Source organism: Antennarius striatus, chromosome 16 (genome assembly GCF_040054535.1).
Source record: "Antennarius striatus isolate MH-2024 chromosome 16, ASM4005453v1, whole genome shotgun sequence".
Taxonomy (NCBI): domain Eukaryota; kingdom Metazoa; phylum Chordata; class Actinopteri; order Lophiiformes; family Antennariidae; genus Antennarius; species Antennarius striatus.
The window spans coordinates 21,065,327-21,080,326 of NC_090791.1; the positions used below are offsets into that span (position 1 = coordinate 21,065,327).

A 15,000-nucleotide genomic window follows, 5' to 3' on the forward strand; every position below is an offset into this window, starting at 1 on the left:
CGACCGATCAACTTCTGCTGGAGGGGGGGGGGGGGGGTTATTGTGGATCTAAAGGCGTAACGTGTAGCCTGAACCCCCTTCACCCCCCTGCCGCTGAACGGAGCCTCACGTGGAGCCCGGTGCCCCCGGTGGTCCCGCCAGCCTCGGTCCCGGATAACGGGCCTGTCGCTGGGGGGCTGCCCGCCTTGTGTTGACTCCACTCAGATCAATGCTGACCCCCCCTCCCCCTTCAAACCGACAGTCCACTATTAGATAAAACAATCCAACCCCCCCCGCGCCACACCGACACACCGATCCCCGGCCACCGACCGACCGGTTCTCACGATCCGCTTCACACACCGTGAAGAGGGAAGGCCGCCATGCCTGTCCCCCCCCTCCACACACACACACACACACACACACACACACACACACACACACACACACACACACACACACTACTGGAGAACCCCCCCCCCCACACACAACTAACACGTCAGGTCTAAACGCACCGCGTCCCGGAGAGTTAGTACCGGTAGAAGACGGGATTATCCGTGTTAGTAGAGGGGGGGTCAAAAGTCAGTCGTCCAGGGCCTGCAGGGTGAACCCAGCTCTGCCCCCCCCCCTACACACACACACACACACACACACACACACACACACACACACACACACACACACACACACACACACGTCGTGTTCTCACCGGTGTGTCGCTTTGTTCCAGGTAAAGTGGAGCTCCATGGGAAATGTATCGAGGTGGATTACTCCGTGTCCAAGAAGCAGAGGTACTGACCCCCCTCCCCCAGAACCCCCCCGTGTTGCATCACCCTGCCCCCCCCCCTCTCATGTGAATGAATGAAACGATTTAACGGCATGGAGCGAGTTTAGAGACGACCTTAATGGTTCTGTTCTGACTGGTTCTGTTCTGACTGGTTCTGTTCTGCCTGGTTCTGTTCTGCCTGGTTCTGTTCTGCCTGTTTGGGGTCAGAACTTGTCCGTTGCTGGGGGGCTCCAGCTCTTCGTGGCCGTTGTGTCAGGTCCCTGTGAAGCTGGTGTGTGAACACCGAACCTGGAGGAATTCTGTCTTTAAGTCTTTAACAACAAGAGTCTGGAATCTCTGAGTGTTTTACAGAAAATCCTGTTTTCAGGAGCTGCCGGTTGTTTTTATTTATTTAATGTTTTTATTTATTTAATGTTTTTATTTAATGTTTTTATTTAATGTCCTGCTTTAAAAGTAGTTTTGGAATTTTTAGATAATATATTGTAAACGTTGCAATTTCTCTCTAAATTAAACTAGTGTAATTTTACGTAGTATCTGTGTGTGTGTGTGTGTGTGTGTGTGTGTGTGTGAGTGAGTGAGTGTGTGTGTGTGTGTGTGTGTGTGTGTGTGTGTGTGTGTGAGTGTGTGTGTGTGTGTGTGAGTGTGTGTGTGATCATGTTTAGATCACATTCATCCTGAGCTGTAAATTAGTTTAAAAATGACGACGTGCTGTAATGAATCTAAAGCATCGTTATAATATTATTATTACCGTTATTATTACTATCATTATTACTGCTATTATTATTACTATTGTTATTATTACTTCCATTATTATTTTCATAATTATTACTGCTATTATTATTATTATTTTTTATTATTATTGTTATAGTTATAGTTATTGATTATTTATTGTTAGTCTTTTAGTGATTATTGATTCCTGATTGTTTTAAATGTTGAATGACTTCAGCATCATTTTGATCATTTAGTTCTTGTTGATGCTGATTTGGACATTTTGAGATTTATGTATGATTTTATTCTCTGGTTCGATTCTTCAGCTTTGATTCATTTTAATGGGGGGGGGGGTTGTTCCATTGAATGAGAATGAATGAGCTGAGGGTTAGAGTGCAGTCAGTGGTCCCAGTGAGGGGGGACCGGTCCCAGTGAGGGGGGACCGGTCCCAGTGAGGGGGGACCGGTCCCAGTGAGGGGAGACCGGTCCCAGTGAGGGGGGACAGGTCCCAGTGAGGGGGGACCGGTCCCAGTGAGGGGGGACCGGTCCCAGTGAGGGGGGACCGGTCCCAGTGAAGGGAGACCGGTCCCAGTGAGGGGGGACCGGTCCCAGTGAGGGGGGACCGGTCCCAGTGAAGGGAGACCGGTCCCAGTGAAGGGAGACCGGTCCCAGTGAGGGGGGACAGGTCCCAGTGAGGGGGGACCGGTCCCAGTGAGGGGGGACCGGTCCCAGTGGGGGGGGACTGTCCCAGTTGGACCAGCTGTTCTGTGACCTTTGGCACAGACACGAGGTGAGTCTCCGTTCCTGTCACGTGACCACACGTGTGTTTCCGGTTCGGACCGGGGGCTCCGTCACGGGGGGGGGGGGGATAAATCAGAGCAAACAGTAAAATCACTATTCACGAAGATTTTCGTTAAAATTATGACCCCCCCCCCTTGCCGGTGCGGGTCGCGCGCTTTCCACCATGATGACGTCACGACGCAGATGCGGTGTCCGGTCCCGGTGACCTGCAGCAGGCTGCTTCAGCCGGGCGGGGGGGGGGCGGTGACCAGTCACCCGGGGGGGCTGCTTCAGCCGGGCGGTGACCAGTCACCCGGGGGGGCTGCTTCAGCCGGGCGGTGACCAGTCACCCGGGGGGGCTGCTTCAGCCGGGCGGTGACCAGTCACCCGGGGGGGCTGCTTCAGCCGGGCGGTGACCAGTCACCCGGGGGGGCTGCTTCAGCCGGAAACAGGTCGACATGGCGGCGGGTGTCCGGGGCGGCCCCCAGCGGGTCGGGGATCCTTCTGTTTGCCCCCCGCCTGCCTGTGACACCCCCGATCGGCCACATGAGGAAGATGATGATGAAGGTTACTGGTTACTTGTGAGGGGGGAGCAGCGGCATGGCTGAGGCCCCCGGGGGCCCCGCTGCGCCACGCACACAGGAGTCCACGTCACACGGAGGGCAAAATGGCGGAGCGGTGGTGGGGGTGGGGGCGGGGGCTGCGGGATTTTTCCACCGCGTGTCGGCCCCCGTCCCCCGTACCGGGCTCTGTGCCCCCCCCTCACGATCGCTGCTCCCATCAGGCTGTGCGTGATGTTCCACACGAACCAGTGTGAGGGGCGTCAGCCCCCCTACAACATCCGGTCTGACCCCCCCGCGGACCCGGAATGGCGCTCGTTCACTGAGTTAACGTGTAAATGTTGAAGACCCCCCCGCAGTGAAACAGAAGGTGTTTGAAACAAAGAGACGGTTTGTTGGTTTGTCTCCCGTTAAAACTGACCCCCCCCCCCACAGGCTTCTGGTCTGGGGGGGTCTTAGGGGGTCCTGGTCAGTTGGAAGCAGAGTTTCCGTGGGGGGGCAGCCGTTTTCTCCTGACATGCAGCTCAGTGGAGGTGTGTGTCTGCGAGGGGGGGGGGGGTCAGTGGGGAAAAAGCCCCTTCATCCTGGGGGGAGGGGGCAGTCCTTTATCAGGAAGTTGTGTGGTTCAGGGCCTCTGTCGTTGTGCTCCAGCTGACCCCCCCATGATGTTCAGGAGGTCCATGTGAATGTGTGTCAGGTCAGCAGCAGAGACGGGATGGGGGGGTCTAGGTGGGGGTGGGGCGTCACCCCCCCTCTAGAGAGAAAATGTACAGAACAGAATGCAAAGCAGCAGGAAGACCCTCGGAGCCCCAGTGGTGGGGGGGGGGAGTTACACGTATGACACACGCCTCATGAACACAGGATCCGTGTTTTTATCGTAAAATAAGAAACAAAACAAAGATGATTTGAAAAAGATTGTAAAACGGTAGATTTTTCCCATCATGCTCTTGGGGTGTGTCCGCCAGCCTGAGCGAGGGGGGGTGGGACCTGAAGTAAAGACGTTTACGCCCATCAGAAGCTGATCGTCGTCTAGGAGACGTTAGTGATGACAGACGAGTGTGAGTCGTGTCCTCGTGCACCAGAGTCACCAGTGGCGTCATGTGACCAATGAACAATGTAGCTGCTCTCTGATTGGTTGACGCTGCTTCTGTTCATCCATCAAAACTCTCCTTACCCCCCAGCCCCACCCGACCCCCCTTGACGTCTTACATGACCTGAACTTCTACTGATGATTTACAGTAGGGACCCCCGTGAGAGTGAAGCTGACCTTTCACCTCTGGTCCTCATGACGTTAAACTGGTTTAATCAGAAGGAAAAGAAATAAAATATTCAAAGGAGACACACAGTTAGTTATTGATCTGCTGTGACCAGCAGCAGTTTGGACCAATCCAGGACCAATCCAGGACCAATCCAGGATCAATCCAGGACCAATCAAAGGATCAATCCAGGACCAATCAAAGGATCAATCCAGGACCAATCCAGGACCAATCCAGGATCAATCCAGGACCAATCAAAGGATCAATCCAGGACCAATCCAGGACCAATCCAGGATCAATCCAGGATCAATCAAAGGATCAATCCAGGACCAATCACAGGATCAATCCAGGACCAATCCAAGATCAATCACAGGATCAATCCAAGATCAATCCAGGAACAATCACAGGATCAATCACAGGACCAATCCAAGATCAATCCAGGATCAACCACAGGACCAATCCAGGATCAATCCAAGATCAATCCAGGACCAATCACAGGACCAATCCAGGATCAATCACAGGACCAATCACAGGATCAATCCAGGACCAATCACAGGATCAATCCAGGAACAATCACAGGATCAATCCAGGAACTATCACAGGATCAATCCAGGACCAATGACAGGATCAATCCAGGACCAATGACAGGATCAATCCAGGACCAATCACAGGACCAGTCCAGGACCAATCACAGGATCAATCCAGGAACAATCACAGGATCAATCCAGGACCAATGACAGGATCAATCCAGGACCAATGACAGGATCAATCCAGGACCAATGACAGGATCAATCCAGGACCAATGACAGTAATCTCTCCTGTTTCCTGATGTCATCGACACTCAGATGAAGCTGATGAGCAGGAACGTTTCAGCTGCTGTGAAGCTGATGGATGAAGGTTCAGCAGGACTCAGCATTAGCGTTAGCATTAGCTTCTGTTTCCTGTCACTGGACTCCTCCTCCAGGTGGACGGAGTTCCTATCGATCGTTTGGAAATGAGGTCATGAGGTGTTCCTGTGATGTAACGTCTCTGGACAGCAGCTCTTCCTGACGCCGGTCCTCCATACCCCCCCACGACACCGGTCCTCCATACCCCCCCCGGCACTGGTCCTCCATACCCCCCCACGACACCGGTCCTCCATACCCCCCCCGGCACTGGTCCTCCATACCCCCCCACGACACCTGTCCTCCATACCCCCCCGGCACCGGTCCTCCATACCCCCCCCGGCACTGGTCCTCCATACGCCCCCCCCGATGAAATCTCTAACTTTAACAATATTTCTCCAGTGAATCAAGGCTGTCTGGGATACAGACTGATGAGAACCAGAGGACAGATGTTGATCAGAAATCCCTCCCAGGTTCCTGACTTCACTGGTGGAGGACAGATCAATGCTGTCTAAGAGAATTACAATGTTAGAGAGATCATCTCTGAGATGCTTCAGCCCAATAATAATGACTTCAGGTTTGTTACTGTTCAACATTAAGAAGTTGTGAAGCATCCAGGATTTAATATCCCTGAGGCAGGATTCTGATTTAATTAGCTGATCAGATTCATTGGTTTTAATTGATAAATATAATTGAGTATCGTCAGCATAACAATAAAAATTAATGTTATGTTTCCTTATAATATTTCCCAATGGTAACATAGAGATTAAACAGAATTGGCTCCAGAACAGATCCTTGAGGTACTCCACAGGTGAGAGTCCCTCGGTCTGAACATCTATTATTGACATAGACAAACTGAAATCGGTCTGATAGATATGACCTAAACCAGTCTAGTGCTGAGTTTTTAATCCCAATCTCCTCTTCCAATCTCCTTAAAGAATATTATGGTCAACAGTATGGAATGCTGCACTCAGGTCTGACAAGACTAGAACAGACAGAAGACCTTCATCTGACGCTGTTAACAGGTCATTTGTGACTTTCAGCAGTTCAGTCTCCGTACTGTAGTTTGTTCTAAAACCTGACTGAAAATCCTCTAACAGACTGACTTGAGACTGGAGGCTGACTTGAGGCTGACTTGAGGCTGACTTGAGGCTGACTTGAGACTGACTTGAGGCTGACTTGAGACTGACTGGAGGCTGACTGGAGGCTGACTTGAGACTGACTTGAGACTTGAGACTGACTTGAGACTGACTTGAGGCTGACTTGAGACTGACTGGAGGCTGACTTGAGGCTGACTTGAGGCTGACTTGAGGCTGACTTGAGACTGACTTGAGGCTGACTTGAGGCTGACTTGAGACTGACTTGAGACTTGAGACTGACTTGAGACTGACTTGAGGCTGACTTGAGGCTGACTTGAGACTGACTTGAGGCTGACTTGAGACTGACTTGAGGCTGACTTGAGACTGACTTGAGACTTGAGACTGACTTGAGACTGACTTGAGGCTGACTTGAGGCTGACTTGAGACTGACTTGAGACTGGAGGCTGACTTGAGGCTGACTTGAGACTTGAGGCTGACTTGAGACTGACTTGAGACTTGAGACTGACTTGAGACTTGAGACTGACTGGAGGCTGAATTGAGACTGACTTGAGACTGGAGGCTGACTGGAGGCTGACTTGAGACTGACTTGAGACTTGAGACTGACTTGAGGCTGACTTGAGACTGACTGGAGGCTGACTTGAGGCTGACTTGAGACTGACTTGAGACTGACTTGAGGCTGACTTGAGACTGACTTGAGGCTGACTTGAGGCTGACTTGAGGCTGACTTGAGACTGACTTGAGGCTGACTTGAGACTGACTTGAGACTTGAGACTGACTTGAGACTGACTTGAGGCTGACTTGAGACTGACTTGAGACTGACTTGAGACTGGAGGCTGACTTGAGGCTGACTTGAGACTGACTTGAGACTTGAGACTGACTTGAGACTGACTTGAGACTTGAGACTGACTGGAGGCTGAATTGAGACTGACTTGAGACTGGAGGCTGACTTGAGGCTGACTTGAGACTGACTTGAGGCTGACTTGAGACTGACTTGAGGCTGACTTGAGACTTGAGACTGACTTGAGACTGACTGGAGGCTGACTTGAGACTGACTTGAGACTGACTTGAGACTGGAGGCTGACTTGAGGCTGAGGTGGGGCGGTCTTGTGAGGTCACATGACCCTGTGATGGATGCGCTCTGCCCGCCCTCTTCCTAAGGCTGTGGTGTCACACCGTTAACGGAATGTGTTTGATCTTCTCAGATCTTCCTCCTGTCATATTTATCACGTTTCTATTGGTCTGTGAGGCGTCACATGGGTTCACCGTGTGACCTCTAGTAAAACTCGTTCTGATGGAAGACAGAGGACGATCTGAGCTGAGACTGAATGAAGTTGTTGTAGCGTCTGAAGTGGTCTCAGTGCTGTGGAGGAGCTCTAGAACATTTATTGGGTTTGAGAAACATGACCTCCTCAAAGATGGTGATCCTGACATCTGATGGAGGGGAACTTAATCACAGTGACGTCCTGGGGGGCCTGAAGGGTCCTGATGGAGGTGTGTGATCGCTGATACCGCGTGCCGTCACAACACTCCAGCACTGAAGCGATCCATCCTCAGTCCACCAGCTGTGACACAACTTTATTAAAATATAGAATGAAAGACAAACCAGGTAATCCTGGAGCAGCTGAATCCACACGTGAGGATTGTGAGTACCTGATGCGTTCTGGTGGAGGCCCCGCCCACTTGACACGCCTCAGAATGGGGTATTTGTCTGACAGACATGAGCGTGTCACAGAGAGTCACTGACATCCTTTAAAGCACTGGTCCCCAACCCCCGGTCCGCAGAACGGTCCCGGTCCGCGGGTCATTTGGTACCGGGCCGCACAGGAAGACAAAATAATTGACATGACTTCAGTTTTATTTATTTCAGAGTCTGAAAGATGTTTCCTTTTGAAAAGCGTCGTTCCGCTCAGACGAATGCGTGTCGGTCCCGCTTGACAGGTCTGGGTCATGTGACGGGTTACCAGCCGTTACCCCTAAATGAAGTGCCCACAATAGTGTCTGAGATATGGTCTTAGAGGTTGGGTTAGTGTTAGGGTCAGGGTTAGTGTTAGGGTCAGGGTTAGTGTTAGGGTCAGGGTTAGTGTTAGGGTCAGGGTTAGTGTTAGGGTCAGGGTTAGTGTTAGGGTCAGGGTTAGTGTTAGGGTCAGGGTTAGTGTTAGGGTCAGGGTTAGTGTTAGGGTCAGGGTTAGTGTTAGGGTCAGGGTTAGTGTCAGTGTTAGTGTTAGGGTCAGGGTTAGTGTTAGGGTCAGGGTTAGTGTTAGGGTCAGGGTTAGTGTTAGGGTCAGGGTTAGTGTTAGTGTTAGGGTCAGGGTTAGTGTTAGGGTCAGGGTTAGTGTTAGTGTTAGGGTCAGGGTTAGTGTTAGGGTCAGGGTTAGTGTTAGGGTCAGGGTTAGTGTTAGTGTTAGGGTCAGGGTTAGTGTTAGGGTCAGGGTTAGTGTTAGTGTCAGGGTCAGGGTTAGTGTCAGGGTCAGGGTTAGTGTTAGGGTCAGGGTCAGGGTTAGTGTCAGGGTTAGTGTTATTGTCAGGGTCAGGGTTAGTGTTAGGGTCAGGGTTAGTGTCAGGGTCAGGGTTAGTGTCAGGGTCAGGGTTAGTGTCAGGGTTAGTGTTAGGGTCAGGGTTAGTGTTAGTGTTAGGGTCAGGGTTAGTGTTAGGGTCAGGGTTAGTGTTAGGGTCAGGGTTAGTGTCAGGGTTAGTGTTAGGGTCAGGGTTAGTGTTAGGGTCAGGGTTAGTGTTAGGGTCAGGGTTAGTGTTAGGGTCAGGGTTAGTGTCAGGGTCAGTGTTAGGGTCAGGGTTAGTGTTAGGGTCAGGGTTGGTGTAAGGGTTAGGGTCAGGGTTAGTGTTAGGGTCAGGGTTGGTGTTAGGGTCAGGGTTAGTGTTAGGGTCAAGGTTAGTGCCAGGGTTAGTGTTAGTGTTAGGGTTAGGGTTAATGTTAGGGTCAGGGTTAATGTTAGGGTCAGGGTTAGTGTTAGGGTCAGGGTTAGTGTCAGGGTTAGTGTCAGGGTCAGGGTTTGTGTTAGGGTCAGGGTTTGTGTTAGGGTCAGGGTTAGTGTCAGGGTTAGTGTTAGTGTTAGGGTCAGGGTTAGTGTTAGGGTCAGGGTTTGTGTTAGGGTCAGGGTCAGTGTTAGGGTCAGGGTTAGGATTAGGGTCCGGGTTAGGGTTAGTGTTAGGGTCAGGGTTAGGGTTAGTGTTAGGGTCAGGGTTAGGGTTAGTGTTAGGGTTAGTGTTAGGGTCAGGGTTAGTGTTAGGGTTAGTGTTAGGGTTAGGGTTAGGGTTAGTGTTAGGGTCAGGGTTAGTGTCAGGGTTAGGGTTAGTGTTAGGGTCAGGGTTAGGGTTAAGGGACCGCTGCTTAAAGAACATTTGTGATCCAGTAGATGCTGCTGGACCCGTCCCCCTGGGGCCCAGTGTGGCAGACCGGCCCTTGAGTTCACCTGTTAGCAGAACATCAGGTAGAACCTCTGGCTTCACTCACCAACAAGTGGTCTGAACCCTCCAACGGAAACACTGGTTACTGAGCCTGTGTGAGACCAGCCTGTAAGTCAGTGTGTGTGAGACCAGCCTGTAAGTCAGTGTGTGTGAGACCAGCCTGTAAGTCAGTGTGTGTGAGACCAGCCTGTAAGTCAGTGTGTGTGAGACCAGCCTGTAAGTCAGTGTGTGTGAGACCAGCCTGTAAGTCAGTGTGTGTGAGACCAGCCTGTAAGTCAGTGTGTGTGAGACCAGCCTGTAAGTCAGTGTGTGTGAGACCAGCCTGTAAGTCAGTGTGTGTGAGACCAGCCTGTAAGTCAGTGTGTGTGAGACCAGCCTGTAAGTCAGTGTGTGTGAGACCAGCCTGTAAGTCAGTGTGTGTGAGACCAGCCTGTAAGTCAGTGTGTGTGAGACCAGCCTGTAAGTCAGTGTGTGTGAGACCAGCCTGTAAGTCAGTGTGTGTGAGACCAGCCTGTAAGTCAGTGTGTGTGAGACCAGCCTGTAAGTCAGTGTGTGTGAGACCAGCCTGTAAGTCAGTGTGTGTGAGACCAGCCTGTAAGTCAGTGTGTGTGAGACCAGCCTGTAAGTCAGTGTGTGTGAGACCAGCCTGTAAGTCAGTGTGTGTGAGACCAGCCTGTAAGTCAGTGTGTGTGAGACCAGCCTGTAAGTCAGTGTGTGTGAGACCAGCCTGTAAGTCAGTGTGTGTGAGACCAGCCTAGAAACACACCTCTGTGTGTGTGTGTGTCTGCACAGACACACACACACACAGGCTCAGAGGAGAAGTAACACGCCATGGCGAGTCTCTCTTGGCTGAGGAGGAGGAAGAGGAGGAGGAGAGGGGGGAGGGGACTGTGGGCGGAGGAAACTCGGGGGGTGCGACCAATCGGCTGCTGCGGCTCCTGCCAGCAGCCAGGAAGGCAGTCGCTCGGCAACGAGAGGAGAGGATCCTCCTCCTGCTCGGTCCTCCATCACGCACGCGCCGCCACGCCCAGCCCCGCCCCCTCAGCTCTCCACCCCCCACCGCCCCTCCCCCCTGGCGCTGTGCCAGGTTCTCTGCACAATTACAGCACTTTTTTCACGAGTGAGCAGACAGATGAGAGCGGTTGCAGCGTGAACGTGTTTCAGTCTGAGTCTGGAGGGTTCGGCTGAAGCTGATCCAGACTGAAGCTGCTCCGCCCACGGTCTGTGATTGGTCCCCACCGTCTGTGATTGGTCCACACCGTCTGTGATTGGTCCACCGGCGGCCTGTGATTGGTCCACAAACACATGGAGGGAATAACATGTTTAAAACATCAGCTTCTATTGTTTTCTACTTTTCTAAATTGACCAATGGGTGATTAGTAATGTAAATAAATTAACCAGCAGTCACCTACAGATTAAACTAACAGATGAAAATGATAGAAATGTCTGTAATCTGAAGCAGGGATTATTTCCAGCATTAACTGAGCCTTTTGTTCATTTTGTATTTTGACTTTATGTGTTTCATTAAATTAATAACCAGAGGTCATTTACCAAAATAAAAGCTTCATGTACAACAGCAGTTTAAATATACGAGACACACCACTAAGAACTAATAATGAGACCAAATATATTCAGATGGAACTGGAGCAATTTTTACATTTACAACGACTGTACCAAATATTAATTTAGCTTCCTCTGAAGCCTATGATCATTTTCAAATTATTTTTTATAATTTCCTTCATTAGATAAAATAGTTTCCAGTTAAATCAGCTTTTAAATGAGTTTTTAATGGATATGAGTCAGCTGTTTTCAATAAAATATAACTGACAGGGATCTGGGACACAGGGCTTTATTTTATTCAAATCAGAAAAACAAAAATATTCTGTTTCTTTTCTCTGTAGTACTGTACAGTATTTCCGTGCTATAAGGCGCACCTTCAATGAATGGCCTATTTAAAAAAACAAACAACTTCATACATAAGAAGCACTGGATTATAAAACTCACTGGATTATAACGCCCACTGGATTATAAAGCGCACTGGATTATAAAACGCACTGGATTATAACGGCCATTGGATTATAAAGCACACTGGATTATAAAGCGCACTGGATTATAAAGCGCATTGATTATAAGGTGCACTGGATTATAAAGCGCACTGGATTATAAGGCGCACCGTTGGCTTTTGAGAACATTAAAGGCCTTTAGTTGTGTCTTAGAGTGTATTTTTAGATTGTATTTGTCACATGTTGGGTCAGGAGGGGCGGACTGGTGTCCTGATTGGATGTTTGGTGGTACGTGTCATCTGAGGGCGTGTTGCTCTCAGCGTCACTCCGTGTCCGTGTGGGGGAGTGTCGGGGGGGGTGGTGACAGATGGACAGAAAAGCTGCTGAAGGTGTTTGTCGTTCCGACAGTCACCCCACGTCACACCCAGATGATGTCACACCCAGATGATGTCACACACAGATGATGTCACACACAGATGATGTCACACAGAGCTTTGTTGATTCTGAGACAACCCCCCCGTGATGTCACTGTGACATCGTCCACGATTGGTCGACACAGCAGCTGGGAATCTACTTGACAGGGAGGGTCAGCACTGTTGCATTATGGGTAATATTACATGAGTGTTTTTTTAATATATATTGGGGCTAATGTCAATTTTTCTGTCGGGACCCCCCCCCCCCATCATGCAGCATCTGAATGTTGATTCTTTTTATTTGAATTAACGGACGGTCAGTAAATGCATCACACTCCTCTGAACGCACCATTCAGAGCACACACACACACACACACATACACACACACACACACACACACACACACACACACACACACACACACACACACACACACACACACACATACTCATGGAGGCCTTATGTAGGTGAAGGGGTAAGGGAGTCCTGTCCCTTTAAGAAGCCCCCCTCCCCCACTGCCCCCCCATCCTTCTGATTGTTTCTTCTCTGGTTCAAACCATCTGTCTGCCCCCCCCTCTTGTTTTCTCTTTCCCTTTGCTCACACACACACACACACACACACACACACACACACACACACACACACACACACACACACACACACACACCACACTGTGATGAATCTGAAGGGGAAGAAAGAAAGAAAAGAGGAAAGGGAGAGGGGGGGTCAGGGGTCAGGTTTGCGTGGTGGAGGGGCCCCTGTGCATACGTGTGTATGTTCAGAGAGAGTGTGTGTGTGTGTGTGTGTGTGTGTGTGGTACTGGTTCCTCGGTGGTGGTGAACCTCCAGGTTCTGCTGGATCAGGTTTTCACCAACAGACGTGACGTCATGAATAAATGTTGGTTTACACATGTATCACTGCAGTAACACGCGTGTCACACACCCGACACACACACCCGACACACACCCGACACACACGCCCGACACACACACCCGACACACACACCCGACACACACACCCGACACACACACCCGACACACACACCCGACACACACACCCGACACACACACCCGACACACACACCCGACACACACACGGAGGAATGAAGAATGAATCGTTTCATATTTTTAGGACTCAGAATGGATTTCAAACAGAAACATGATGAAGCTCAGATGATGTGAACCAGCAGAGCTTCATCTGGGGGGGGCAGGACCTCCACCCTGGACAAACCAGCATGATTATTACAAACACACTGTCAGCTGTTCAACAGCGTGAATACATCTATTATTTCACTATCATCGTTTTCATGTCTGCTGGTGGTGAACAAAGTTTTTTCTGTGTCGTGTCTCGAGAACTTTGAACTACTTAAAAGTGATCAATAAAGAACCGATGGAACAGTTTGTGTGTTTCCTCCACTGAAGGACTTCTCATATTTACTTCTGTTTCCTGTTGGACATAAAGCTTCAAGAGAACTTCAGTGTGGAGCTGCTGGAAACTTCATTTTAATTATTCAGTTTATTCAGGCAGATTTTAAGAATAATTTTAAAAGTATTTTTGATCAATCACTCAACTTTTATTTATATATCGCTAAATCACATGTGAAGATACTTCAAAGCTCTTAGAGACAGAACGACTGGAGCAGAACTCAATTTTCTGTTCTCCCTCACATTTTTGGCTTTCACTATTTCATTTTTCTTGTTTTAACAACCCTTTACCACTCCCTCTGTAGTGTGTGTGTGTGTGTGTGTGTGTGTGTAGGCGTGTGTGTGTGTGTGTGTGTGTGTGTGTGTGTGTGTGTGTGTGTAGGCGTGTGTGTGTGTTTGTGTGTGTGTGTGTGTGTGTGTGTCAGTGGCATTGCACCATGGAACCAAATTCTTCAGATTTTTTCAGCAGTAATGAGAAAAAAATGAAGATTAAGGGGAACCTATAGAGAATCCCTGCTCCTGATTGGCTGGAGGGTTCACCATGGTGGCGTTGGATTGGGTGTGTGGGGGTTTCTATATTCTATAGCTGCTTTTTCACATATAGAACTTCCTGCTCCGTCCTCTTCCTGATTCCTTGTCTGTGTGTGTGTGTGTGTGTGTGTGTGTGTGTGTGTGTGTGTGTGTGTGTGTGTGTGTGTGTGTGTGTGTGTGTGTATGCGCCTCCCAGCAGTTTGACCCATGCCTGGATGTTTTCTGAGCGACTCTTTGCTGCTGATATTAGACAAAAAAAACAGCCTGAAGATTTTGTGCCATAAATATTAAATAGTACTAACATTAAATAAAAATAAAAACATTAAATAAAAATAAGTAGTAAATAATAACTATATTTTGAATTTTCTCAAATTAATTTTTGTCATTCCTTGCAGTAAAATGTTCCTTTTCAACAGAAAAAATCTGCCCCTGAATTTAGTTCATTTCTGACATTTAATTTCACGTTCAGTCTATCAGTTCTATTTGTTTGTCACCTGCAGGAGGAGGTTATGTGTTGACAAGGTTTCCTAAGCCTAATGGGAGCTCTAAGCTCCACAAAAATACAGGCAAAAGGTCTCATGTCATCAGAATTAGATTTATTTATAATAATAATAATAATATAATAATAATAATAATAATAAACAAAAATAATGATGATAACAATAATAATGATAATGATAATAACAATTACAACAACAACAATAATGATAATAATAATAATAATAATAATAATAATTATTATTATATAGTAATAATTGGTATTTTTATGATCAGGTATTTATTGTTATTATTATAATTATTGTCATTTTTATTGTTATTATTGTTATCGTTGTAATTTATTTTATTTATGAGTGGAGGTGAGGCCATCTCTAATCCGATGTTTTATGTCATACGTATATTCAAATGTATACTTGTATAAATCAAGATCAGCATTTAAGTTTGGAAGGGATATTAATTCTAATTAAATCTGAATTTAGGATGAAGAAAAACAAGAGTTATCATTAAATGACAAACATGCAATGAATGTTAGCAGTTTAATCCAGAAGCAAAATATTTTAAAAATAAACCATTATATTGTAATCTGTAAAAATGTCTCACATCAGGAAATGCCCTGTATCCCTACATGAAATAAAGAGATAAATAAATAAGGCCT

At 48.4% G+C, this 15,000-nt stretch overlaps 1 protein-coding gene across 1 annotated transcript in view; it reads left to right on the forward strand.

The window, feature by feature from the left end:
- igf2bp1 (insulin-like growth factor 2 mRNA binding protein 1) overlaps nt 1-15,000 on the forward strand; it is a 45,552-nt gene that overhangs the window by 338 nt on the left and 30,214 nt on the right. The window contains exon 2 of the mRNA XM_068337225.1: nt 707-767. Coding sequence (XP_068193326.1) covers nt 707-767 — 61 coding nt within the window. The remainder of the gene's footprint in view (nt 1-706; nt 768-15,000) is intronic.